This window comes from Carcharhinus amblyrhynchos, chromosome 6, assembly GCF_965287045.1.
Source record: "Carcharhinus amblyrhynchos chromosome 6, sCarAmb.v2.hapA, whole genome shotgun sequence".
NCBI lineage: Eukaryota > Metazoa > Chordata > Chondrichthyes > Carcharhiniformes > Carcharhinidae > Carcharhinus > Carcharhinus amblyrhynchos.
In genome coordinates, this window is record NC_137329.1 from 108,402,357 (window position 1) to 108,420,308 (window position 17,952).

Here is a 17,952-nt window from a genome sequence, read left to right on the forward strand (position 1 = left end):
GTGGGGGGGGGAGGCAACTGCAGTGGCTCTTGGGGTGTAGTGGAAGGTGTTGGGAGCAGCCCCCACACTGGATGTCACCAGCTACGTGAAGCAGGATGCAATCAGGGCCTCCCTGCCTACCCTGCCCTGCCAGGCACCTGCCATCGCCACCTGCCCTCCATCCTCCGGCTCCTCATATGGCAAATTGTCCACTTCTGTCTGGTGTCAATCCTCCTCCTCCTGCAGCTGATCACCCCGCTGCTGCGCCATGCTGTACTGTACAGGATGTGTGAGGCACGCAAAGGGTCATATTGGAGGTGACTCCCAGAGTGGTCCAAGCAGCAGAATTGCATCTTCAACAGGCTTATGCAATGCTCTACTATGGACTTCATTGTAGTGGGCCTCCACCTCGGTCCCAGACCTCCACACTGGTATCATCAGCAATGACCTCAGCTCACGCCTTGTCCCCCATGAGCCATCCCGACAGTCTGGTCTGATCTTCAAAAAGCCCAGTGATGTCCGACCGCCTCAGCACATAGCTGTCATGGATACTCCTTAGATGGCATGCACAGACCTGCATGATGTTCATTCAATGGTTACATTCAATTTGTACACTGAGGGAGTGGAATCCCTTTCTGTTGATAATTGGTTGCCCATTACCTCATGGGGACTGGAGGATGATATGTGTTCCCTGCATATGGAGCATCCCAGCAATAGTGGCAAAGCCTCCTGCTGACCCTGTCCAACATCAAAGTGGATGTATTGGCCTACCCGGGTGAACAAGGCATCTGTCACCTGGATAACACATCTGTAGACTGAGGCCTGACAGATTCCACAAAGGTCGCCACTGGGTGCCTGAAACAACTCTAATTGCACAGAAATTAAGTGCACCTTCATCTTAACTTCTAATGGCAGCGGTTGGCCGCCCCTCCCCTCAGGTGCCAGATTTGCTAACACCTCACACAGGTGCCATACCATCCTTAGATAGGCGGAGCTGGTGACAGCACATGACCTCCAACAGTCCCTTGAATGATGTTCTGGTCCAGTACTGCCTAGGCCTCCTCCTTCTCATCCTTTCGGGAAAGTTCTCTCCCACTTCATGGCCATCAGTAGCAGCCCCCTGCTTATTTCCTGAGGGCTTGTCACTGGCTGCTCCTGCAGTGACCTACCTGCGGCCCTGTACCTGAGTTGCCTCCCCCTCCTCAGCTGCCATCATAATGGCTAGCTCTAAATCAATGAGACCAAGATCCATTCTGCACAGTGGGGGTTAGAGAGAGAGAAATTGATAGATATATGCCATTGCTTGCAACTACCGCAGCACCATCCGATACAGCCCCCATTCCCCCCCACCTTGAATCCCTCACTGGGACCAGTACCCCCGCTTGTGAATGCTGGCAACACAATGCAATCTGTGGTGCCATGCATCACCTGATTAGGTTGCCTGCCATTGGCATAGTTAACATGGCAGGCAGGGAGAGCATGCAGGTTAGTGTGCAGGCATGACCATTGCATTCCCTTGAGTCATTGCCATGAGTGCAACTACAGCATCCCCTTCCAGCACATGTTGCAGTGAGGCACACGGGGCAGGGACAGACCTCTTATTATCACAAGATGGGTTCCCATTTACTGCAGAGTATGAGTGGCTATGTCAACCAGAGCACCCCTGCTTGGAGCATCAGCTGCCTGAACTAATGAGTCCTCAAACAGTACCTGGTGCACTTCCCTGCACATCCACATCACTCCCTAAAACCTCAGCAGTCAGTCCAGTCCAAATGTGTGGCCAAATTCCCCTCCAACTCGAATTTCAAGTTTGCTGACAACACCACTATAGTGGGTTGAATCTCAAACAACAATGAGACAAAATACAGGAATAAGATAGCGAATCTGGTAAACTGGTGCAACGACAATAATCTTCCCGCAACATTAACAAAACGAAGGAGATTGTCATTGACTTCAGGAAGCGTAGTGGAGAACATGCCCCTGTCTACATCAATGGGAACAAAGTAGAAATGGTCAAAAGCTTCAAGTTTTCAGGTGTCCAGATCACTAACAACCTGTCCTGGTTCCCCCACCCCCCCCAAACCACCACTATAATTGAGAAAGTCCATCAATGCCTCTACTTTCTCAGAAGACTAAGGAAATTTGGCATGTCAGCTATGACTCTCAGCAACTTTTACAGATGCACTATAGAAAGCATTCTTTCTGTTTGTATCACAGCTTGGTATGGCTCCTGCTCTGCCCAAGACCGCAAGAAACTACAAAAGGCCGTGAACATAGCCCAACCAATCACGTAAACCATTGACTTTGCCTACACTTGCCTCTGCCTCGGCAAAATAGCCAGCATGATTAAGGACCCCATGCATCTTGGATATTCTCTCTTCCATCTTCTGCTGTCTACAAAAGTCTGAGGTCACGTACCAACTGACTCAAGCTTCTTCCCTGCTGCCATCAGATTTTTGAATGGACCTACCTCACATTAAGTTGATCTTTCTCTACACACTAGCTATGACTGTTAACACTACATTCTGCACTCTCTCCCTTCTTTCTCTATGTTCAGTATGCTATGTCTGTATAGCATGCAAGAAACAATACTTTTCACTGTATACTAATACACGTGACAATAATAAATCAAATCAAAATAATAAATCAAATCAAAGTCCCTCACCACACCACATAGCCAGAATGATGGAACATCCCAATGGCTGCAGCCAGTACTCAGTAAAGGACCCCATTCTATCCCACAGAAATACATGGAACCTGGGGCTGGGGACAGCACTTTGAACTCTCCAGGAACCTCCCCACAGCAAGCAAAAATTTTCCAAGTCCTGCCTCCAACCTCCCCTGCAACTCCAGAGGCTGCAGCTCCATACAACTTATCTCCTTACTCCTGTTCAACACTGCCACGCCAGGTCCTGCAGTAGTTATACAGCAGTTGTAATCCCTGCCAGCGTTACATCACGTCAGAGAGATGGGGAAATGCTAGCAAGGGTCTGAAATTCTAGTTGTGCACCCACTAATTAGATGATAAGGTATGTAAACGCATGCTAATATCTGTTACCCTGATTTTCAGCGTGGATCCGTTGACACCAAAAACCTTAGGCTGGGAGATGCACAGAGGCCCTGATACCCTGCACGAATTGGCCGCCGCTCAAGTCTCCCAGCCCACTGCACTAAAAATTAAAGCAGCACAATGGGAGAATCACTCTCATACTCTGATTATGTTTTCTCCTACTGGTTTGCTCTATAAGCGAGTGCAATAAAATCTAACATATGTATATTCTTAGGTCCCAAAATTTCTGACAATGCAAAGAAAAGCAGTTTCACATATCAATCACTGCACTCACAAAACATTCTTGTCATTATTGATGATTTTACCATATGCAGTATTACAGGCTAACAATCAGTCTCAAGGAACCAAGATTATAACACAGTTGTAACTCCAAGTGGGTTTTGGCAGTGTGGGGAATTGGCTTAGTACAAGATTCAACTAGGTGGAATTTCATGGCTCCTTTCACTGGTGGGAGGTTCAGTTCCAACCAAAGTCAATGGAGTTTTAAATAACTCACCATGTTTCATAGCACAGGCCCCATCTGCTCATCCATTGCCCTGCAAATCAGGTCTCCTTGGCCTCATTAGAACCTCAGAGGCAGATGGCACAACAAGCTCAAGAGGCTAATGGCTAACTTGTTTTCCTATCTTCTAAACTCCCACAGATCAGTGAAAGGGATAAGTCTCAGCCCCTGAGGAGCAACAGGTATGACACATACACCTTTTCGGCTTTTTAAAAATTCATTCAGGGGATGGGGGTGCCACTGGCTAGGCCAACATTTACTGCCCAGCTCTAATTGTCCTTGAACTGAGTGAGTTCCTAGACCATTTCAGAGAGCATTTGAGGGTCAACCACATTGCTATGAGTCTCCGAAACAGGTAAGGATGGCAGATTTCCTTCCCTAAAGAATATTAGTGATTTTGTGTTTTTTTAATGACGATCGACTGTGGTCATCATTAGACTTGTAATTCCAGATTGTTATTCAATTCAAATTTCATCACCCACCATAGAGAGATTCGAACCAAGGTCCCCAGAGCATTACGCTGGGTCTCTGGGTTACTAGTCTAGTGACAGTTCCAATTTGCCATGACCTCCCCTGTCAGCATAACTGCTTCCTTATTGATCTCTCAACCAATTTCTATCACAGTTCAAGAAAGTCACATTTATTAGAATGCCCCTGTAACAGTCAAGTACTACTGCTCTGCACTTGCGGATCACTGACATCGAGGATGGTTAAATGTTTTCAACGTTCATTATAAAGCTAAATCAAGGTATTGGTGAAGGTATAATAAGGTAAATGCCAAATGTTACTTTTTTCCACGTTTTAGGGATTGAAGAGCTAATTGAAAGCACTGAATTACCAGTGAAGCACTGAATCTACCACTCCCTATCCATTCTAGCCACAATGTGCCCTGCTGGCCTGGTTCTTCCTCAGCTTTAGCCAATTGTTCAAGATCCAAGATGTACCTCGAGATCCCTTGGCTCTCACTGTGCCTGTGTTGGCCAGGGGTATTGAAGTTGCGATGGCTGTCATCAACAATGTATAGAAGGGGTACTCATTGCCTCTTGATAGCCATCCATTAATGCTTCTCAAGATGAAGATGCATAGAAGTGGCCAGCAAAACTTGCAATGATTTGCATTATCTTTCTGCTGTGGCTATATACCTGTTGAACATTGATGGAGTAGTCTTGCTACTGATATAAGATACTCGTTAACTTAACAATGATGCCGTGGATCTGAGTGAAATCAATCACTGCTGCAAATTTCAGATTTCTCTAATTCTCACTGTTGATATCCATTGCAAAGATAATATCCTGATTTTCTCTGGCAACTCTGCACTCTATAATGCAAGTTATGGTTACATCCCCTACAGAAGCTTGGACATCATTTTGACAACCAACAATGAAGTTTAGCTGCTTGGTCTATCAGGCAAAGTCCACTTCAGTGGGCATTACATAAGTAACAAACTGCTTGGTTATTTACCCCCACATTGCTCTTCAAAACTATCCAAGGAAGTGACTTTTAACCTATAGACTTTGTGGACTGAATAAGGCCCTCCAGGAGCAGCCTTCTAACCAGCTGTGTTTTAATAGCCCTATCTGCTGCTTGCCCTGGTTCTTCAGGCTACTGCTGCTTCTCATTTTCCTCTACATATTCACAGCAAAAATCGCACCCATGAGAAGTAGAGCGCGTAATGAAAATGGATGAGAAGAAAAAAATCAGAAATAAATGAAGTAAATGCTCAAAAAGTGACCTTAGTGTCTCTAGGTGACTGCAGTGCTCTTTTGAATGCAGCTTTCCATCATGTCAATCAGATTGTGAGATCAATTTCACTAGCTTTATACTGAGCAAGTTTACCTTTGGGAAGATCTTTGTCGTTAGGAAGTGCCTGATATCAATTAATGTCATCAAACCTCAACTGGGATTTACAAATGCAGGGCACCTGTATTTCTTGGGGTAATATTCCCTACCTGAGTCAGTTCTAGGATTAAAATAGCAATCAATGGATTTCTGACTTGATTTTCTTGATTTTAAGCATTCATTTGCCATGCTCCCCTAGCAAATTAGATGAGGTCAAAAAGTTTGCAGATGTCATTTCCTTCAGTAGCCTTATTGATCAAGAGGTGTCTAACTTCATCAAGAAAGCAAATGTTTTCTTTTGATTTTTCAAAAGTGGGTAATAGAGCAACAAGACATAAAATTGTTCACAATCATACAGTTATTATTGCTCTTGTGTAACTATAAGTCTTGTATCTACAACAGAAAGCTTCTCAAACAACTTGACATATCCCAGGACGCTAACTCTATAAAATACCACAATCTTAAACGTCAAGTATTAGAATGAAGTCACAAAAATTCTGGTATGAACACTGAGGTTGGAGCAGCTGTGTGTTGAAAATGCATAAAAATCTGTTCTCCTTGGCAAAAGTGAAAAAGGAAGTCAGCACAATTAGTTTGGAAACATGATGAAATAATTTCATCTGTGCTGTGGATTGGGAATGTACCAGCATAGACAGTCAGGCCGGTAGACTGCCAGTTGCACGCTTTAAAACCCGGAGGTGGCAACCTTTCATTCTCAGAATGTGGGCATTACTGGTAGGCCAGCATTATTGCCTGTCCCTAGTTCCCCTGAGAAGTTGTTGGTGGGCTACCTTGTTCAACCACTATTATTAGAAGCTTGCTAAGTTACCTACCAGGGCAGTTATGAGTCAATTGTACTTATGTGGGGGTTACAATTATATATAGAACAGACCAGTTAACAAAAGCAAATGTCCCTCCCATTAATGAAACAGTTCTGTTTTCTAAAAATCCAACAGCTTCACAGTTGCATTGGTTGATACCGGCTTTTTTAATTTTTTAATTTACATTGAATGTTTTACTCAAACCACCATGGTTAGATTTGTACTCCCATTCTCTGGATTAGTAATCCAGACCTCTGGATACATTGCTGCATAATAGAAAGCAAAGGAAATATTCCCAAAATGCTAGTGAATATGTCACCAATGCCACAAGTACAGGCATTTGCACATCAGCCTTTATAACCTCTTCTGCACACATATGTAATGGTGAAGTTCAAATATGATCTAAACATTCCATTAAAATCTCAGTTATAATTGGCAAGGCAATCATCGTAAAAATAAATAATCCACACTACAGCTTCAAAAATGAACATAGAGCCCACAGAGTACATGAGAAAGAAATGTGTTACCTGAAAATTGGTCTCACAACAGCAATACTATACTGAAATACAATCGTGCTACGTGCAATCCTTATTTTATACAATGCAGTTTCAATACATTAGCACTGGTAAAAATCCATGGGTATAAAATAAATAAACTTGTGCCTTTAGGTATTATTTCATAACATATCTCAATGACTTCAAAAGTAATTCTTCCATAAATTCCAAATCCGTTCTTCCCTTCAAAAAGACTCATGCCAACTAGCTGTATACTCTGGACACTAACATAGTTAGTTGATAAGTTATATATTTTAATAAAACATTAATGATTGGGTTCCTTTTCTTAATGTTTTAGATCCTTAAAAATAAGACACTGACTATGTGAGATATCTACATCAGTGATTTAAAACTTTCAACATGTACATATTGAGTTCAACTTTGACCATCTGCCTTTTGAATACAGGTGACATGTCTTCATTTTTCACTAGAATTTGGTTAAAACAATGACAATGAGAATGCTTATTACTTTTGTACAGGATTACCATGAAACAATTACATAAGAATTCTACGAAATTATAGGAACATATAATTCAATCTAATATTTCATCATAAGATAATTTCTATAATAGTTTATCTTTAAAAGGTAAAACCTTGGTCATTGCTTGACATTTCAAACAATCTAATTGTTTATACATTTTATATAGAGCATTAAGAATTTTTTTATTAATTCAAGTTCTGGATTTTGAGAAAAATTTCAAATTTATTGAACACAGTACGTTAATACACGATTTAATTATTCATTAAATTGCACATTATTAACTAAACTAACATTTGAATTTATATCATATGCTTTGAAAAATAGCTAAGATTTAGTTTGCCTATGAAAAGAAAATCACAGTGAACCAGACCATTTTATATCCTCAATAAAAATGCAACTTTAAATTAATACATTGGTAATTTTTCGTTCATCAATTTCTCCCTTTAAACCATTGCATACAGTAACATAATCGCAATACACCTGTCAAACTATATGGCACTGATGAATTCAATGGATACTGCACAGCAACCAAGAGCATCACATCATGCACCCACTTCAGAGAATCTCATGCCAACATCTGGACGCATCTAGTGGTAAAAGGCATGACAGAAAAATAGAATCGTGTACGCGAAAAAAAAGCGGAAAGATGGCTCCATGGTTGCAATAATGCACATTGCTGTTAGTGACTGGAGATTTTTATTTAAGCAAGGCTTTCAGAAGTCGGAGGTGCCTACCTGGGGCAGTGCAGAGTTAAGCTGGCGCTGCAGCGAGTCCCTATCGTAAATGACATCCTGGAGTTTGCCTTGTGCCAGCGCCAAGCTCTCCTGGGTCTCCCGCAGGGTGTCAAGCAGCCGGTCCCGTTCGTCCAGCATGTTGACCATCAGCTGCTCGAAATTGGAGTCCTCCGAGCTGCTCTGGGAGCCCCTCTGGCTGAGGGTGTCCTCGCTGATGGTGGGCATCACCTCGCACATCATGGTGGTGCCGAGTCCCAGCCTCTCCGGCTGGCGGCCGGGGCAAAGGAGCTTCCAGCCGGGGGGAGAAAAAAGATAAACACAGAATCAAGTCAAGATCCACGGGCCAGACACACACAAACACCAAGAGGTATGCAGTTCAGCTCGCCATTCCTCCTCACCGTCCAAGTGGCATTTTGACATCTCTGACACTTCCCCGTCACTTGATGCCCCCACCCCTTTTTTATTATTTATTTTTTTAAAAGCTCGTTAGGTCATTTTCTCTATCTCTCGCTTCAGATAAGAATGACAATTGCAGCAGGCCCGCCGCTGCCGCTTGAATCTTGAGCATATCTCGGCTCACATTCTCTCCCGGCCGTTAGCTTCCAAATTTTAAACGGAAAGGTCGCGCGGCGCTGCCGTTAACGGTCGCGCGGAGGCGAAGGCTTCGCTCTCCAGCAGCGAGAGAGAGAGACTCCAGCCGATTGGTCCCCTTCGCCTTTCCTCCGCCCGCCTTAATGATCACGGAGAGCTCGGTAATCTCGCCGTAATCACTCTTGAGAGCGAGGTAAAGAAGAATCAATGGATAATTATTTTAATTTATTATGTGTATGTGTGTGGTATGTATGTATGGGGGGAGGGGTGGGATCTGACTGGAAGCGGTGCTGCAAAGGACACAAGCCGGCTGATGGGCACAGCATCAGCTCGAACCCACAGCACCATCCCTAACAGGGGCGCTTCTGCAAGCTTCATACATCTCGTCCCTCCACCTCCCCACCATCTCATCCCCTTTCAGTGTGTGCACGTTATTTCTTTTTTCGTTTCAATGCAAATACAACGACTCGCCCGGTTCTTTGAAATTGTGCAACTTATTGCATTTTTGTTTTACTCACCTACTCGTCTGGCATCGTTGCCATCCCGTTTATATGTATGTGATGTGTGTGCAACATGTGACGGTGAACGGTATGTCCACATTATACTCTCACAATATGGGCGGATCCAGAGTTTATTTGGCATTACCTCATGTTTCCCCTCCTCCACCGCCCCCCACCCCCCGAGCAGACTGCAAACCTACACACATACACACACTCATCCAGCTGTTTAGCGTCTCCCCTCTTTTCGAGGGGGGAGGTCAGCTGCCTGTAGGTTGCCTCGAGCATTTTTTTTTGAGGATGTGTTTGTTATATGTGATTTCTGTTTCGCTGCTTGCTGCAAATCGGCCGGGGACGCCGGGCATTGTAAAACATCACGTTGTTATCGGGTGAGATTTTAACTAGGGGGGCCGAGAAGGCTGATGTAAGGCGTGTGCCACTCCCTAGATCACTACGGTAGAAATATTTGTAATATCTGCAAATGTCCACCCGCTCGGTGAGCGCCCTCTAAAGCAGCTGCATGCCTCCTGAACAATGATGTCATTGTTAAGTATGGATCCCAAATGTTGTATGCATGCGTTAGAATTAATCTAACATGCATGGCCGGTGTTTTTTTTCCCCCTCCCTTTAATTTTCAGACAGGTAGGAGGACATTCAGTACAATGAGCGGGGTAGGGTACGTGTGTGTGAGCATCAGATGACATAGGGATGAAGAGAAGCAACGATGGTTTGCTTGTCAAGAGGACCGTTGCAATCCAAATGAAATCAGAGAATACAAAACACAAAGCACAAAAATGCTTTTTTTTGCAGTCTGAGGTGCTAAAGAGACTTCGGATGCTGGAGCGGGTCGGGCAACAGCCATCAATCTCACCACTTCAAAATTAAAGAATTCATTGTTCCGTATAAATCATCGTGTCGTAATGATACAAATTCGTCCCTAACATGATCTATCTCGAAAAGTGATAATGCTACGTGCAAAATGTAAGAGTATTTAAGATTTTGTCCCCTAAAAACTCATGCATTATTTGATTGGATTGCTCACAGACTCATGCCACTTCCGCGGTCTGTGGGTAATCCAGCTCGGGTTAACAACACCCTACTATTAAATATGGATGAGCAAGATAATTCAGACAGATATATAGAATGCATATAACGCGCGATCGAAATTTGGGTGGGTATTTTTCAGGTGAGGTTTCAACACTGAAACCTGGGGGGGGGGGGGGTGGCACGGCACTGGTCGGAAAAAAGGGGCAACTATCGTATAAAATTACGAGAGAATGTGATACTTCCGATTGTCAAATGCGAAAAGTGTAATGCGCTAGCGGAAATAAAAATATTAATCAATCGCAATGCACCTGGAATAGTGATTTTTTCGTGTATAAGAAGCAACCAATAGCTTCCTATTTTTGCTTAAATTTAGGCATCCAACTATTATGGAAGTTGGCTTTTTTGGATACACCCAAGATAATATTAGCCCGAAACGGAAGTAAGCACTGTTTGACTTGGTTCTGGGAAATAAAGTGAGATACATAGCATGTGAAAATAGAAGTATAATTGGGAAATAAAGATTATAACGTAGCTAGTTTCATTCCAAGTATTGAGAATAATAGTGGAGAGTTAATAAGAGTGCTGGAGAGCTAAAGAACAGAAATTCAGCAAGATAAAATGCCATTTAACTAAAGTAACTCAGCAAAAAAGTGATCAATTAGGTTTACTGATTAGCAATGGGAAATTTTAAATCTGAAATGCATAGAGGACTAAATAAATATATTCCTCAGAAGTGACAATCAGGCATATCAAAGTATTGAGCTTGAAAACTGAATTGAAACTTTAAAGCATGAACGTATACAATAAATTTAGAGCTCTCTTACAAAATTGAAGAAAGTATAGTGGAGAGATAGAAAGTAAAATTCGAAAAACTGGAGGGAAGCATGACACAAAATTAAATGATATAAAAGGAAATAGTAATAATAGTTTCATATGCAAAAAACAAAGCAAATAGTTCAAGAGAAGATACAGCAACTCTACTGAAAGCCAGCAATATCATATCAGCCTTGGCTCAATGAAAGCACTTTTGCCCCACTCCATAGATATTGGGCTGAATTTCTTCTGCCTATTAGAGGTGGGTTGAGAGGCAGGACGGGTCACAATACCTGATGGGAAGATGATGGGACAGAAGCCCACTGTCTTCTCGCTGTCACCGAATATTGTAAAGGGTGAAAGGCGTAACAGAGGATGTCGCACCTCCATGAGATAGGCAGGTCATTAAGCTGATTGAAAGGGCAATTAACCTGTATTTTACAGGTGTTTTCACATTTTTCCAGGCCTGCATGTATGCATGAAGTTTCAGTGCCTCACCAGGCATAAAATAAGCAGGTTAGTTCTGGTTACAAATGGCAGCTATTGAGCAATTGGTGAGCCTTAACACCGAGGATAGCGGGCATTGGCCTGGACAATATAGAGAAAGGGGAAAAGGTGCAAGAGCTGTAGGGCATTCTGCCAGAGTAGTATATTAAAGCTAGTACTTTTGTGGGTAGAGGCCCTGGAAACTGAGTGAATCTACAAGCCATTGACCTTCTACATTCATGCTTGACTCCTCCTGTGGAGTGCAGCAACATACAGCAAGACATCAACAGAAGGGCAGCAGGAGTGCCAGCCTTGGAGGAGGAAGGGGAAGGGCAAGCAAGCAACCGCTTGCATGCAGAAAAGCCACCAAAGGAGGGTATATAGACCGTGGCTCAGCTACCTTTAGGCGTCAAAGTAGCAGTATTTCCAAGGACTGATACTCTCTGGGGAGGCCATCACAGGCTGTATGTCATGCTAGAGGATAGTCTGAACCCCAGTGTCTGTGGGGTTGAACTTACATCCCTCTGTCTTCATCTGGGTTATGTGTGGGATCTCCCAGTCTGTGGCATTTCACTGCATCAAGCTGGTCATTGATGCTGTGTCCAAGAAGACTGCCAGCACAAGAAATTTTGCACAGATACAAGTAGTCAGGTGAAGAGGTCCATTGGATTTGAGGTAACCTTTGGATTCCACCAGGTGCTAACAGACATCATTGCACACATGTAGCCATCAAGTCTCCCACAATCTATAGCCTTCATCAACAATATTACAATCTCCATGAAGACCAATAACTAAGCAAAATCAAACTTCCTGTGACTGACTGAAAAGATCACATATCAAGATTTCAAGTTTTAAGATTTTTATTGCTACATATAAGCTAAAAGCAATACTAACTAAACATTATTTCAGGAGACAACTTATACTTAAAAATACAAAAGAAGCTTCCCATTAACTTCTAAAACAACTGAAAATCCCTCTCCATGGTCAAACTCTATCCCTTAAATAAACTCATCATTTTCCAGGAACTAGTCCAAGGCGATTGTTAGCTCCCAAGGGCTAGCTTTTTTTTCCTTTTCCAAGTGAAAAATTACTAATCCCAGAACAGACTTTCATGGTGAGGGATGAATTGGAGATTCTTCCCTCTAGCCAAACCAAGGTGCATACTCCAGCCATGTTCAAACTCTCACATAGCTGATCTCTTCAATCTGAGTGCAACTCCCACCTGCATTCTGCATGGTGAACAACAAAGAGCTGTTGCTTCCATCTCTCTGCTCTTTCTCAATTGATTGTGCCAGTGAGGCTCCATGATACTTTTGGAAAAGCTGCACTCTGATCCTACAACAGTTTCATATGGACTCGCTGAAAGCCCATCTCCATGAAAACATGAATTATATTGGTCTTGTATCCTGATATAAATACTAATCAGCTATCCTCTAGACCATAACTCCATATACCTTGGAATTAAATAGACAGTTTAAAGTACAATCAATAATAAAATCTGACTTTCCTAACACTATTCCGGGACTTGGAGACTGTCCACAGCACCACAACAGCTCACTTCATTATAAATATCTTGCAACTTCTTCCAGTCAAGGCTTGTTGTCAGTAGAATTCAAAGCAGGTAACACAAACCTTTAATTCCCCTTTTTATCTTAAATTAAAGACATAATCCAAAAACATAACATTCTTATAAACTTTGTATTTGTAGCAAAAGTTCCCACTCACTCAACGTAGTAACATCTGCAAATCTGCAAACATTTCCTTCAGGTGTGTGTTTCATTCCCTGGAAACAGTTGTGGTCACCTGCGTACAAATGCAGTCCCAGATAGCTGACCTTTTCAGACCCAGTCCCCTAACAACATCCCCTCCCCCTCCCCCTCCTTCCAGCACCTCTGACAAATGAATACTCTGACAAAGGCTACTCAGTGAAGATGTAAGTACTGATGTTTGAGGAGCCTTCACTTTGGTACAGGAGAACGATATAACATTTGACTCGGCACAAATGGAACAACCATCAAGCAGGTCACAAGGATTCTATCAATGCAGTTCAGATGTACCTGATGGACACCTAAATTATGTCCCAGCAAGAGTCTCCTATTTCATTGTGATGTGCCTTAAACAACCTGGAGCTATAAAGTTTATTTATTACTCACAAGTAAGGCTTACATTATCACTGCAATGAAGTTACTGTGAAATTCCCCTATAATGAGGAGATGGACCTTCCCCATGATGAGGAGATGGATTAAGATGATGACCAGATGCAAGTTTCTGGTGGAGCCACAGGGACCACAAGAAAGATGCCATGCCTCACATTAAGTTGATCGTTCTGTACACCTAGCTATGACTGTAACACTAAATTCTGCGCCATCTCGTTCTCTTTGAACAGTATGCGTTGTCTGTATAGCGGGCAAGAAAAAATACTTCTCATTATATATTAATACATGTGACAATAAAATTGAATCACTGTGCTGGGCACATATCGCTGCAACAGACAGATTAATGTGGGTATGATAGAATTATAGAATCCCTACAGTGCAGAAGAAGGCCACTCAGCTCATTGAATCTGCACGGACTCTCTGAAAGAGCATCTTACCCAGTTTTTTCCCTGACATTAAGTTGATCTTTCTCTACACCCAGCTATGACTGTAACACTACGTTCTGCACCATCTTTCCTTCTCGCTATCTCCTGGAAGTTCAGTCTGGACTGGATGCCAGATTAGAGCAATATTAGCATCATTGTTCTTTCCAGATCCCAAAATGCAAACTAAAGCTTTTCAATTGGGTGCATACTCTGAATTGACAGTTAGTCAAGATGAAATGGTGACCAAAAATAAATGCCACTATAATCAAGTATTGGGTCGCGAAAAAAGGCAGGTTGAGGTTGGGAGTGACAGAGATCACTATTCTCAGCCAATCTTGTGCACCTTCTAGCAGCTGATTGCAAAAGGACAATGCAGAAAGGACAGTAGGACTAGGGGGCATAGCCTCAAGATAAAGGGGGGGTGGTTTAGAACGGAGTTGAGGAAGAACTTCTTCACTCAAAGGGTGGTGAATCTCTGGAATTCTCTGCCCGTTGAAGTGGTGGAGGCTACCTCGCTAAATATTTTTAAGACGCGGGTTGATGGGTTTTTGATAAGAGAGGGGATTAAGGGTTATGGGGAGAGGGCGGGAATGTGGAACTGAGCCATGACAGATCAGCCATGATGTTATTGAATGGCAGGGCAGGCTCGAAGGGCCAGATGGCCTACTCCTGCTCCTACTTCTTATGTTCTTATGTTCTTATGCATTAGGGATACTTGGAAAATGTTAATAAAGGCAGCATTCGCATGATTCTTAGTGACAGATCCATGCAATACAATAAAAAATATCACTACATATCAGCCTTAGTAATGCCTCCTTCATTAACATTACCATTTACCTGGTCCCATTGAAAGGGACATTATGGCGCAGATTATCACAACCTCACAGTTTGCTCCCATCCATCAAAATTTTTGTGGGGGCCACAGTGGTTCTGAAGTCCAAATGGTCTGCTAAGAGGTGCAAGGTGAATTCAGGCCTCAACACATCAGAAATGTAATGGTTTTAATAATTTTAAAGGCTTTGTGAATTCAAAAAAACAAGGAACCCTCACACCCCTTGCTGCACCATGGTGTTGGATGACATTCACCATGATCATTTTAACAATTTTAAAGGCTTTGTGAATTCAAAAAACAAGGAACCCTCACACCCCAAGTGCAGTTAGGTCCTCTCCTTAAGCTACTTCCACGTGCTCTTAAAACCTTTGCTTTCTACTTTCAGCTGAGTTTACAGCAGGCTGCTGACCTTGCTGCACCATGGTTTTGGATGACATTCACCATGATCCACTGATTGCCTGAAGCCCAGAGAGTTGTCGTCAATTGAGGGCCACTTGCACATGTATAGGAGTCTCCTTGTTCTCAGGCTCCGCCAAATATTCCTTCAAGTCCCGATGTAGTTCAAATATCTGTGCATCTGTCACTTTGCTGACCATTCCAGAGGTACATCTGAGCTTTAGCATTGCTGGCCTTCCAGCAATGTTCCAAATGTCAGTGATCTAGACTCTCACAGCCTCGGTCAACTGCTCAGGCTTTTCTATGATGTGTCTACTAGGTTGTGATCTGAGATCAACATGTGAACACATACCCACCAGGTGACTATGCTTACCTTTGATCTGTATGCCTACCCTTCAAAAATAATTTGTTTGCCATGAGTCAACTGAGATGCTCTGAGGTTATGAAAGACACAATAGAAATGCAGGTTCATACTTTACAATTTTGTAAGATAAAGTTAGGGTAGCTTTATTAAATTAAAAAATTGCATTAGTTTTTACAGATGGTTTTAACAAATGTTGATGGAAGTTAAAATATGGGATAGTTAAAATTTTAAATTGTGACACACCCTACACTGGCAATATCCTCTTTAACTACACAAATCAGGTTCTGGTAAGGCTAGATAGATGGCACATACATTAGTCATGACTATGGCTAAGATTATCATATGAATGATCTATGACTAAGATCATCGTATGAATGATTATAATCAGCAACTGCCCAATGAAAATTATAGTGAATGCCCAGAACAAAAATTGGGAAACAAAATGCTAGAAGGTCCAGAAAATGGACGTCAGTTAACCTTTTACTGATGTAAATTAGTTATCAGTATTCTGTAAACATGTTGGGCTCTCTCTACGCACCCCCCTCTCTCTCAACCACAATGTTTTTTGCCACCATTTTCCCACCCTCCCATTTCCCAGCTTGTCTCCAATATGCTGATAAAAGTTGGTCATGGTTTCCTTCCATAAAAGTACAATCTAGTGATAATTTTATTTTTCCAACTATCAATAAAAACAGTTAGTGGATTAATCCACAATTATCCCACTCATTACTAAAAGTTTATAAAAACATAGTGCAAATATTTAACCTGAATTTATCTTGCACCAGACGGACTCCCATATGTCCTTATCAAGACAGCAACTGAAATTTTTTTCACAGATGTTCTTCAGTGTGGCAATCTTGTGACAGCCAAATTTACTGATAAAGTACTGACGTAGTAAACCAACACTGTAATGTGGTTCTTTATTCATGGCTAAGAGATTTATGCACAAAAGATAAATAAATCAATGAATCCAATCAAATGTTATTGACGTCTGAAGAAATGAATGAGAATCAGTGTGCAATATTGTTAAACTTTTGCAAAGCCTTTATTATAGGAGGTAACTTGATAAAGTAGAAATAAATTCAGGCTAGTTTTTATAAACTGAAATTAGTATTAACCAGGCAGCAAGAACCTCAAAGTAGGATTTCTAGACTTGCTTCCTTAATAATATTGAAGCTTTCGTATCTGCCATTTTGATCTTCCTGGCTCCAGAAAAATAATGCAGACTCCTCTGCTTCATCTCCCTTCACACCTCCCCAGTACCTAGCTGAGGTGGCACATTCAATGTAGGAGCCTGCTAAAATTCCTTAAGGCTCAAGCCCAAAACTGGTGACTTGCTTGATACCTGAGGTCACAAACTGCATTTATATGAGGCTAGGTTTCATAATGGCTCCTGCTTCTTCTACCCCAAAATGGGCAGTCAGCTGAAGTTCTCCACAAGTTTCCCATCCAAAAGTTAAAATGTTTTGAATTGGATAGTTACCTAATAATGAAGACTGTGACTGTTATGGAGCAACACAGAAAGAGCACAGAACTGATTTGGTTCTAGGAACATTGATGTTTTCAATATGTATTAATGATTGAGAAAGGAACATGAACCAAGGTTCCAAATGACACTGGAAAAGTAGGAATGGGGAACAGAGAAATGATGGAGGAATTGAATAGGTCAGTCTTCATGATGGAAGCCACCAGTAACACACCAAAAGTCCAAGAGAATCGTGAACTAAGGTTCCAAATGACGCAGGAAAAGTAGGAATGGGGAACAGAGAAATGGTGGAGAAATTGAATAGGTCAGTCTTCATGGTGGAAGACACCAGTAACACACCAAAAGTTCAAGAGAATCATGGACAGAGGTGAGCAAAATGGCCATTACTAAGTAGAAGGTGCTAAGGAAGCTGAAAGGTCTGGAGGTGGATAAATCACCTGGACCAGAGTTCTGAAGGAGATAACTGAAGAGATAGTGGAGGCATTAGTGGTGTTCTTTCAAGAATCACTGGAGTCAGGGGGGACCCCAGAGGACTTAAAAATTGTTAATCTAACATCCCTGTTTAAGAAGGAAGGGAGGCAAAAGATGGGAAGTTACAGGCCAATTAGTCAGACCTCAGTCGTTGGGAAGATTTTAGAGTCCATTATTAAGGATGAGATTTCAGAATATTTGGAAATGCATAGTAAAATAGGGCAAAGTCAACATGATGTCATCAAGGGAAGGTCATGTCTGACAAATCTGTTAGAATTCTTTGAGGAGGTAACAAGCAGGTAAGCCAAAGGAGAGCCAGTAGATGTTATCTACTTGAATTTCCAGAAGCCCTTCAACAAGGTACTGCACAGGAGGCTGCTGAGTAAGATAAGAGCTCATAATGTTATA

General features: G+C 42.2%; 1 protein-coding gene across 4 annotated transcripts in view; it reads right to left on the reverse strand.

Annotated features, from left to right (window-relative positions):
* ppfia2 (PTPRF interacting protein alpha 2) overlaps window positions 1–9,186 on the reverse strand; it is a 384,719-nt gene extending 375,533 nt beyond the window's left edge. For 3 of the 4 annotated variants that reach the window (XM_080191163.1, XM_080191164.1, XM_080191162.1), the window contains exon 1: window positions 7,981–8,750. In XM_080191163.1, coding sequence (XP_080047289.1) covers window positions 7,981–8,220 — 240 coding nt within the window. In that variant the 5' untranslated portion in view covers window positions 8,221–8,750. Of the gene's footprint in view, window positions 1–7,980; window positions 8,751–9,089 lie in introns of those variants that run through there. The other variant, XM_080191161.1, reaches the window with a different exon arrangement.
* Between the last annotated feature and the right edge of the window lie 8,766 nt (window positions 9,187–17,952).